This window comes from Xenopus laevis, chromosome 2S, assembly GCF_017654675.1.
Source record: "Xenopus laevis strain J_2021 chromosome 2S, Xenopus_laevis_v10.1, whole genome shotgun sequence".
Taxonomy (NCBI): Eukaryota; Metazoa; Chordata; class Amphibia; order Anura; family Pipidae; genus Xenopus; species Xenopus laevis.
Window position 1 is genome coordinate 43,494,776 of NC_054374.1, and position 11,150 is coordinate 43,505,925.

The window sequence follows — 11,150 nt, forward strand, 5'->3', positions numbered from 1 at the left end:
TGCCCTACACATGAGCCCAGTGTATAGTTTATGTGCCATATGTTAGGAAATGTAGGGGGGAATCCGGGTACCCTAAAAAAAATTACGATCTTTTGCAGCCTATCATGCTGAAAAACTGAAAAGCTGCCAACGTTTTTCGGGACTTAGAAAAAATTTCAAATTTTTTTGAGGAACTCCTATCTACTCTATTTCACTTCGCCTGGTCTGAGGTGGCGAAGGCAAGTCTGGCGCAAGAGGTAACGTTAAGTAAAATCAGCATCTTAGTGAATTTGCGTAGTTACGTCCATTCACCAGAATGAAAATTGGTCTGGCGTTAGAGTGCGAAGTAGCACTACAGTCTATATCCTTCGCTAGTGAATTTTACACCAGCGTTAGTCACTTCGCCCTATGGGAGATGGCCTTCCCATAATTTGGAGCTTTATGCATAATGGGATTCTAGATAATGGATCCCATACCTGTATTATAGGTTTTAAAAGTATTTATTAAATTTGAACCCAAAATCTAAAAATTTCTAAACATATTTGGATAGGTTCCAAAATCTTTTAAACCTTTTACTGCATAAACACATATTGGTGACAAAGCAATGTAATTTGGGTTATTTAATATTTAAATAATTTTTAGTAGACTTACTAAATTATGGAGTTCCCAAGCATTTCCCAAGCATTTCGGATAGTAGATCCCATACCATCTGTAACTGATAGAAATGATTTTCTATTTTTAACTGCTACTGGTCCTAAATAAATAAATGGTTACCTTATAATTAAATAGGGACCTTACCTTAAAATGAAATTTTCATATCATATTCACGGTGTTATTTAAGGACAGCTTTATACAGAATGGGACCCAGGTCAAAAATCAAGTCTGGGTCCTTTCCTGTGTACTGTATATACAGTATATAGAAACACTATCTGAATTTGGAAAAAATTAATATAAATTATTTTTTTTACATAGACATACCTGATTCCAAATAGTGAAAAATAAACAACATCCTCTCACCATCTTACATTGTGAAGTGATGGATTCTAGGACCTTGCAAATTTGGAATTTGTACACCAACCACTATGGAATAAGGACTTGAAGCCCTAGAATCTATTAAAGTGGAACAAGGGAAAGGAGAGGCTTAATAACTCTATGAGCCGTTGGGGGTAGGGAGATGGACCCTGCTAGCTGACAGACTAAATGGATTCCTTTCAGTCTGTGAAATCAGGAATGTCTGTACAAAGAAAATACATTTCTATTTATGGAAGAATTCATATTTGCTCTTCCAGCTTGAAGGTCAGTAAGATCAAATGGGGTAAAATGTGTTTGCTGTCCTATACATTCTTGAAAGTATGACCAATTTACTCTGTTGGAAGACCAAGGGCAGCATAAACTGAAAAAAAATCCAACAACCTCTGGTGTAAATATTTTTTTCTCTTCTGAATGGCTAGTAATTGAGGAAATTTCATTAGCCCCTTGCTACCCTTAAAAAAATGATACTAATATTAATAGCTATTTTGTTTGATACTTCCATAGGAATTTACAACTTTATTGCCACCTCAGTATCACATGTGCTTTATGGAACATTGCATAAAACAAAAATGTTGCATGTTATTTGTGTTATTTGTTATTTGTATTCTTAGTATATTTGAATAGTATACATTCCACCATTAAATTCACTCTGGAGGTTAGTCCCAATGAGTTACACTTTTTGGATGTAAACATCAAATACACAGGACAGGAGTTTTTAACCACAGTCTACACCAAACCAACGGATAGAAATAACTTATTGCGGCCCACATCATATCATCCTCCTGGGTTGTTTAAGGGCTTGCCCCGGAGCCAGTTGCTACGGGTCAGGCGCATAGCAACCACTGAGGAATTATATGATAATGCTTCTGCACAGATGATTGAAAAGTTCTTGGCTAAAGGATACGAGGAAGGTACCCTAGAGAAACACAGACAAGAGGTGCGGGCTATTCCTAGACAACAGTTACTAGAGAAAAAGATGGTTGAAACACGCAAATCCCCTAGAATACCGTTTATTTCCACTTTTGATGTAAACTCAAAACGGTGCCGTATGATCGTACTTAAGTATTGGGGACTTCTTGGCACTGATCCGAGGTATGGTAAGCTGTTTCAGGCTCCTCCGCTATTCTCTTACCGGCGGGGGAAAAATGTGGGTGATTTGGTGAAAACGAAACCTAAGTGTAACCTAAACAACCAACAGCCTATGAGATCACACGGCACTTTCCCCTGCAGGAATTGCGGACACTGCAGTGGGATTATCCCTGGGGAGTATGTCACACATCCTTTGCAAGGTTCTAAACATTCGATTAAAGGTTTTTTCACCTGTGACACCAGCAATGTGATCTATTGCCTGAAATGCCCCTGTGGTCTGGCCTATGTGGGCCAGACATCCAGATCCATTAAAACAAGATTATATGAACATAAGTCCACAATCAGGAATTATCAACTACCTGCCGTTGGTCAAACAACTTTAGGGACACAAGCAACTACTACGGATAAAGAAAAGGAGTTGGTTAAAACTAAACGAGAAACCCTTCTAGCCAAACACTTTTTCACACATGGCCAAAGGGTGGCGCAGCTCCGCTGGCAGGTGTTAGAAAAAGTTATGTGTAAACAGGGCCAAGATATCAAAAGAGCTCTACTACAAAGGGAGTGCTATTGGATCTGGGCATTGCAAAGCAGGGCCCCGAAGGGGCTTAACGAGGAGTACAATATGTCGTGTTATTTATAAAATTATGGAATGGTAGAAATATATACTAATGCTATTCCTTCTCCTTTCAGATAAAAACTTTGTTATGAGATCCCTTCAGGGACAGGTAAAGTGTCCTTTTTTCCCCCCATCCCTTTAGGATGCAGGGTTATCTTATTTTAAGTATTTGTTACTCTTTTAATCGAATCTGTCTAGCTGTCACAATTTTAACTTTTTTTTCATGGCCTTTGTGTTGCCATATTGTTTTTTTTAAAATTTTCTCTTAGATATTCACCTTTATATTTCATCACTTCCAGCACTACGTGAAGTCAAAATAAAGGACTACCACTTATGGACTTTAACTGATCTTTTATTATGTTCTTTTTGATGGGCATTTTTGATAAAAATATTTTCACTAAATTTTTCTACTAAACAGGTTTTTACTGCAATATCTTTTAACATTGTCCTTTTTAACTGCATTTTCCACTATGAAATTTTATATCAGTGTATTGTTAATTGGCACCTGGATGCATATTCTTTCACTTTAACATTGCATTTTAAATGGCATCTTGATATGTAAAAATCTTTTTCAATGCAAAGTACTTTTTTCACAGCAATGCTTGTTAAATATGCTAATTTGTTAATTGCACACCCTTTAAATCATGTCTGCACTTGTCCACACTATGCTTGACAAAGGGGCGTGACCCCGAAACGTTGCACTACTGCATAATAAAATTGCAAGGGCTTGCCCTGCTACTACAATTCCTGTGTGCCGGTGAAATTCTTCTTACGCATGTTATTTGTGTAGACATACTGTAGGAATCACAACTGGCACACTGGCACAGTTATCTACTTCAATTCAACCATTCACATATCCAGCGACAGTTTCACCTGCTGCTAACCAAAGTAATTTATAATAACTATAATGGAAAGAAATTGTGGCAATTCCCCAAGTTCAATCACTGCAACTTTTTCCAAACAGATGGAATTGGCCTTAATTCTGTAAGTATGATTACAACCTGTATCATGTGTCAGTACTATCTTGTTTCCCATTCTTTGCCCCAGAACTGCTCCATTTGGCTGTCATACATAGGATGCTCTTTTCCACTCATTTGCTGGTTTTATACGAAACAGATGGTAATATGTTATTCTTTGGTACTAAAAAACAAGTTTATTATTTTATTATTAACATTTATTTATATAGCACTGGCATATTTTGCAGTGCTGTAAAGTAAATGTGTTTATACAACTAAATCACATCAATTACATACATAGAACATATGAAGAAACATATACACAACCAATACCGGTACAAAAAGTGAGGAAGGCCCTGTGCAAAGGAGCTTACAATCTAAAGGGAATGGAATAAGACACAAGTGGGGGAATGTAATAAAAATCGCTAACGGAAAAACTATTCGCAATGCGAAAAGTTATGCCTTTGCGCGAACAAATTTTGCTTTGTGCGAATTTAATATAGCTTTTGCGAGCCCGGAAACTGTTTAGCGACCACTTCCGACAGTGAAAGACCGTTTGTGAATTTTATAGTTTGCGCCAATGCGCAGTCAATGTAATGAAACTTCTTACTGAAAAAGTCGTTATGTTTGCTCCAAAAGATTACGAAACCTTCAAGCACTTCTTATGAGTGCACAATTAAAAGTTGCAATGCGCAATTAAAATTTGCAATGCAGTAACAGTTTAAGGAACAATATTACATTGCGAGATGTGGATTTTTAGTCTTATTGGTGCGAATTGTTTTCCCTTGAAGGTGTGGGAGTCGGCAAGATCAGAATTGAGTGGGTGAGAGATTGTGGTATTTTATGTGGTATTGCATTTGGTAGTTAAGCAGAGTGAGGGTAGGCTTCTCTAAAGAAGAGAAGAGACCTTTGAAAGCAGAAAGGTTGGGAGAAAGTCGGACAGACTGTGGGAGAGAATTACAGAGGAGGGGTGCAGCCCATGCAAAGTCTTGAATGCGAGCATGTGAGGAGGTAATGAGAGAGGAGTTGAGTAGCAGGTCAGTAGAGGAGCCTAGCAAGTAGTTGGGTGAGTATATAGAGATGAGATCAGAGATGTAAGGTGGGGCAGAGTTATGAAGTGCTTTGAATGTCAGGGTCATTAATTTAAATTTTAATTCTGAAAGGTAGAGGAAGCCAGTGTAGGGATTGGCAAAGTGGCATGGCAGAGGAGGAGCGGTTGCTGAGGTTTATGAGCCTCGCGGCATTGTTTGTGGTGTTTGTGCAGATGGCCTGTAGATGTCACTGTGCTCAGACTTATACTGTGCATACTTCCTGACAGCTTAAAAGTGAAAGTTACTGTTGTGTAATGGCTGCATGAGACCCTGCTAATAAAGCACTGTTATACTCTACTCATCCTCGGCTACCCAAAACATAACAGATTGACGACGAGATGGATCTTCTACCTCTGCTGCAGCCTGCACCTTTTCTTCAAAACCCTACTTATTCACTGCCTGGGAGCAGAGGGACATCGTATATTCTATACATTACCATTATCTAATGATACTTATGAAACTGCTCTTACTGCTATAAAGAACTTTTTTGTGCCAAGAGTAAATGTGGTTGCTGAAAGATATAAATTCTGCCAATGTGGACAATGTAATGACGAATCCACAGAACACTTTGTAGCAGCTTTGAGAGAGCTGGTTGTTACCTGTGAGTTTGGGACTCTAACAGATGAAATGCTAAGAGACCAAATAGTGGAAAAAACAAACTCACCTCGCATTAGAGAGAGACTGCTGCTATAGCAGGATTTAACCCTTGCAAAGGCTATTACAGTTGCTAGTCAAATTGAAACAGCAGTAGCAGAAGTTAAAACTCTTAGTCAGGGAACTGCTGGGAATGTACAGTTTGTGAATTCAACACTGTGGCCTAATAATGCACAGTCACAGGCAAAATACAGTGCTAAGGAAAGGGATTCACCTACACTGCAAACCGTGCAGCAAATACAAATAAAAAATACTGCTTTTGCTGTGGTTCAACACAACACACTGCAAATTATGTTACATGTCCAGGCTTTACAGTGTCGCAATTGCAAAAAGGTAGGACATTTTGCTAAGATCTGCCATAGTTCTGCTAAAGATGTTCATGAAGTCACTACTACAAATGTCACCGTATTAAGTGTGGATAAAGCTGGTACATTTATAGGGATGTAGCGAACGGCGGAAAAAATGTTCGCGAACATATTCGCAAACTTGCGTCAAAAATGCGAACGGTTCGCGAACGTCGCGAACCCCATAGACTTCAATGGGAAGGCGAATTTTAAAAGCTAGAAAAGACATTTCTGGCCAGAAAAATGATTTTAAAGTTGTTTAAAGGGTGCAACGACCTGGACAGTGGCATGCCAGAGGGGGATCAAGGGCAAAAATGTATCTGAAAAATACATTGTTGACACAGCGCTGCGTTTTGTGCTGTAAAGGGCAGAAATCACACTACATCACTCAGGTGATGTTTCTGGACACGGAATGTGAAAAAGCTCACACAGCTAGGTGGCACTTGGTTAAAGACTGGGCAAACAATGCCTGCAAGGGCAACGTATACAGTAGTGGATACGGAATATATTATTGCTGCTGTAAAAACATCACTCAGGTGATGTTTATGGACACGGAATTATTATTGTTATTTAGACAGAATGTGAAAAAGCTCACACAGCTAGGTGGCACTTGCATACCTCCCAACTGTCCCTTTTTTGACCACTCAACCCCCTGTCCCTCTTTTGTACTGGAAAGTCCCTCTTTTCTCTGCACTGAACAGCCAGAAAAAAAACAGTTTCTAACTTAATTGGCTTTTGGCAGAGAGCTCAGAACAGCTAACAGGTGCAAATAAGATACTTTGTAACAATTTTGACTCTGGTTGGTGCTGGTAGTGGTGAACTACTAGGAGGAGCAGCACACCAGTCCCTCTTTTCTCTGAACTGAACAGCCAGAAAAAAAACAGTTTCTAACTTAATTAGCTTTTGGCAGATAGCTCAGAACAGCTAACAGGTGCAAATAAGATACTTTGTAACAATTTTGACTCTGGTTGGTGCTGGTAGTGGTGAACTACTAGGAGGAGCAGCACACCAGTCCCACTCCCCAACACAGCTAGACTAATAGCACTGGGCTCTTACAGTAGCAAAGTAAAAAAAACAAAAAAGAAAATAAAAGCAGTCCTTACAAGGACTATTGGGTTATTACAGCAGTCAGCAGATGAGATCAGAAGCAGTGCCCACAGCAGCTACATACAGAGCACTGCAGTAGAAGGTAGATTACTAGTCAGCAAAACTAACTAACCTAAACTCACTGTCCCTCAAATCCCTGCAGAGTTCTGTCCCTACAATACAGAGCAGTATCAAGTAGATTACTAGCCAGCAAAGTTACTATCAACTGTCCCTCAAATCACTCAACAGCTCTCTCCCTACACTAGCTCTTCCAAGCACACACAGGCAGAATGAAAAAACGCTGCAGGGCTTCAGTTTATATATATGGAAGGGGAGTGGTCCAGGGGGTGTGGGGGTGGTCCAGGAGGGAGAGCTTCCTGATTGGCTGCCATGTATCTGCTGCTCTGGGGTGAGAGGGCAAAAATAAGCGCCAGCTAAGGCGAACCCAAATTGGCGAACGTCGCGCGACGTTCGCGAACATTCGGCGGACGCGAACGGTCGATGTTCGCGCGAATTAGTTCGCGGGCGAACAGTCCGCGACATCCCTATACATTTATTCCAGACAAGTCAGTCAGTGCTGCTTCTGCTGACAAAGGACATTCCATGCTTGATGCTTGATACAGGTTCAGCTACCAAAGGATATTTTCTTGAAATACTTTGCAAAAGATCCGCTTGTTGCATCTGCCCTGAAACTGGTCAGTTACTTAAAGGATCCAATCCCTGTGCTTGGTTGCTTGCCAGTGACTGTACAATTTGAATCAAATACTGCAAAATCTAATTTTTACATTGTGAATAAGGGTACTGCTATACTTGGAAGGGATCTGTTTGCTGCAGTAAACCTACAATTAGTTGATTGTCTCATTACTACAGCATTAGTGCCTGCCACACAGCCAGTGTCTAAAATGTCACAACAAAACAACACTTCACTGGGTTGTGCAAAGAATTTTGTACACAAAGTTAAATTGAGACCAGATGTAAAACCAGTACCATTTCCTGATTCAGCATGGGAAAAACTTGCTATTGATATTGTCGGTCCTTTTAGAAATGCTCCTATGGACTGCAGATTTTCTATAACCTTGATAGACAATTACAGTAAATGGCCTAAAATTGCATTTGTTTCTCATATAATATCAGCTACAGTAATAACATTTCTGTCTACAGTCTTCAGCAGAGAAGGTAATCCAAAGGAGTTAATATCAGACAACAGACCACAGTTTGTCTCATCTGAGTTTGAATTCTTTCTGAGAGAGAGGAATATTGTGCATAGGAAATCTTCAGTGTATTGCCCACAAGCAAATGGAGAAATCGTCGATTCAACAGAAGACTGAAAGAGGCACTACAGACAGCAAATCTTACTGGGAAATCTTGGAAAGTATTTACAACAGAGTTCCTACATAACTACAGAGCAAAGTGCCATGCAACAACCCAATCATCTCCAGCTGAATTATTACAGATGCGCACTAAGTTACATGTTGCAGACATCAAACTTCCACAAAATACTGTGCATACAAAATCATCTACTGCTGCATTGTAAAACGTCAACAAGCCAAATGCAAGGCTTATACTGACAGAAAACGTGGTGCAAGAGAAGTACACTTTCAGCCTGGATCTTTAGTCAGAATTAAGAAACCAGGAATACTGAAACAAGGACAATCTAAATTTACTACACCACTTGAAGTGAAACGCCAGCGAGGACCATACACATATGAACTGTGTGATGGACACATATGGAATGCAAGTCATCTTGCTCCTGTTAGATATGACTTTGGAGAAGCTACATTTGATGAAGGACATTTTCCTACTCCTGATGTCAACTGCAATAGGCCTGAAGAAAGTGAACCTATAAGGCGTACTGAGAGAATCAGAAAACTACCTGCATGGACCCAGGACTATGTGATGGGAATAATGCATAATATTGTTTTAAAATGCATACTGTTTAATTGTTGCTGTTTATTATAGTTGTCCAAATGCTTTCCTACTATAGGGGGAATATGTGGTTTTTGTGCAGATGGCCTGTAGATGTCTCAGACTTATACTGTGCATACTTCCTGTAAGCTTAAAAGTGAAAGTTACTGTTGAGTAATGGCTGCATGAGAGCCTGTTATATGCTACTCAAAACATAACAGTGTTCATTATGGACTGGAGAGGTGACAGTCTCTGGAGGGGAAGGCCAATTAAAAGAGAGTTACAGCAGTCTAGACGTGATATGAAGAGAGAGTGAATAAGAATTTTGGCAGCAAAAACTTTAGCCCTTAGTATCTCTCTTCTTGTTGCAGTTTGGCAGACAGTGAAGCTCAAGTTGTCACTCTGCAATCATCCCATTGTATAAATCCATCTTTTCCCAGCTGCTGCTCTGAAAGAAGAGACAGAGAGACATGTGACTGCAATGAACAAGACAAGCTGATAACTATGCAAGCAAGCAGTGGGAGAGCAGGAATGTGAGGGAAATGTTCCATGTCACAAAAGACTGATTGCAGTGGTGTCATTAATACCCACTGATTTCAGTGTTTCACTATAGGTATTTGGTGATCTTATAAATGTATTACATTCACAAATTCCTCAGTCAGGCACTGTTCATAGGGTGTTCCATCTGCTGGGGGTGCATACTCTACTATATGTCTCTGTGCTCATTATTCTGTCAACCCCCACTTCTGCCGTGGATCTCTTTTTTTCCAAATCCCACTTATTGCTCCATTGTTATATGTATGTATTGAGAAGGAAGACAATGGCTAAAAAGCATGATGCTTATATAGCGTGTACTGTAATATTCATAGTTCTATATTGAAAAGGATTCACTATGCAGGTATGGCTGGAATACATGGGACCAGGGCTTTTCCAGCTAAGGGATCTTTCAATAAATTTAAGCACCATTCCTTAAGGCTATTAAAAGCAATTTAACCTTTAAAAAAGAACTAATAGGATTATGCTATCAATATGCATTTATGGCAGCTTAGTTACATTCTAGTACAAGGCACTGCATTATTACAGATGCAAATATGTACTTATGCAATGTTTTTTAAATGTGCCTTTATAATAACTGTTCCACAAATAATCTTTGTGATTTTTCCCTTTTAGGAGGTAACATATACGAGTATGCAATCTATTATCCAGAATGCCTGGAACATGAGGCTTTCCAGATAAGAGGTATTTCTGTAATTTGGATGACCATACCTTGTCTATTAAAAATATCTCAACTTTAAATAAACATAATAATTTGTGCATTTTAGTTACCATTAAGTACAAGGTACTGTTTTATTATTACAGGGAAAAGAAAATCATTTAAAAAAATTAAATTATATGCTTATTAATGAACTCTACGGGAGATGGCCTGACTGTAATTTTCTGGATATCAGGTTTCCACATAAGTGATCCCATACCGGTATTATTTTTATTATGGAGACCCCTCGAGCTTTATTATAAAGCAACGTCTATATTTACACTGTCTGTTTCTGATCAGGGAAATACAAGCAGATATCTGACCTAAAACAATATGTGGCCTGCATGATTTGCTGATCAGCTGCTGGAGATCTAGAAGTGTTTTATCTGTGGTTAGGAATATGGGTGCAAGTAGAGACAAAGGGTCAGCCAGTAAATGGGACCTTCTGACTTGCAGTTATTGGTTTCTAAACCTACCTAAACTTTGTATCTGTTTTTATATTACCCCAAATGTGCACTGCTGTAAAGGTAAGTTTGACAATAAAACATTCTGCAAGCAGTGATTTCTAGGGCAAAGAATTGTGTGTTCACAGAGCAAAAGGAACCTATCCCACTGTGTTTGAAATAGTGTCACCGGAGGCCTAGCAAACCAAACCTACATCCTTAAAGGGGATGTTCACCTTCCAAACACTTTTTACAATTCAGTTGTTTTTAGATTGTTCCCCAGAAATAAAGATTTTTTTCCAATTACTTTCCATTAATTATTTTTTCCTGTTTTTCCAAAATCTAAGTTTAAAGTTTAATGTTTGTGTCTCTGGTGTTTGAGCCTGGCAGCTCAGTAATTCAGGTGCAGACTCCAAATGGTTACAATTTTGCAACATTTAGTTGATACATTTCTCAGCAGCATCGCTTGAGTATTAGCAACCATTGTTTCAATTCTAACAGCTGCCTGTAATGAAACCCAAAGATTCTGCTCAGCAGGGACAAAGATAAGAAATGTATCAACTAAATGTATACATTAAGAACAGTTTACAGGGTCGGCGACCCCCCCTCCCAGAGCTGCTTCAGAAGTTGCAAGATTACACTTTACACTTCAATATTAGAAAAACCGTCACACGTAGAAAATAGAAAGTCATAGAAAAAGTTG

At 39.1% G+C, this 11,150-nt stretch overlaps 1 protein-coding gene across 1 annotated transcript; it reads left to right on the forward strand.

The window, feature by feature from the left end:
* The first annotated feature begins 1,616 nt into the window (after nucleotides 1-1,616).
* On the forward strand, nucleotides 1,617-3,225 carry LOC121400506. The gene is made up of 2 exons (XM_041583714.1): nucleotides 1,617-2,825; nucleotides 2,986-3,225. Exon 1 carries the CDS (start codon nucleotides 1,886-1,888, stop codon nucleotides 2,738-2,740), a length of 855 nt encoding a protein of 284 aa, XP_041439648.1. The 5' UTR covers nucleotides 1,617-1,885; the 3' UTR covers nucleotides 2,741-2,825; nucleotides 2,986-3,225.
* The last annotated feature ends 7,925 nt before the right edge of the window (nucleotides 3,226-11,150 follow it).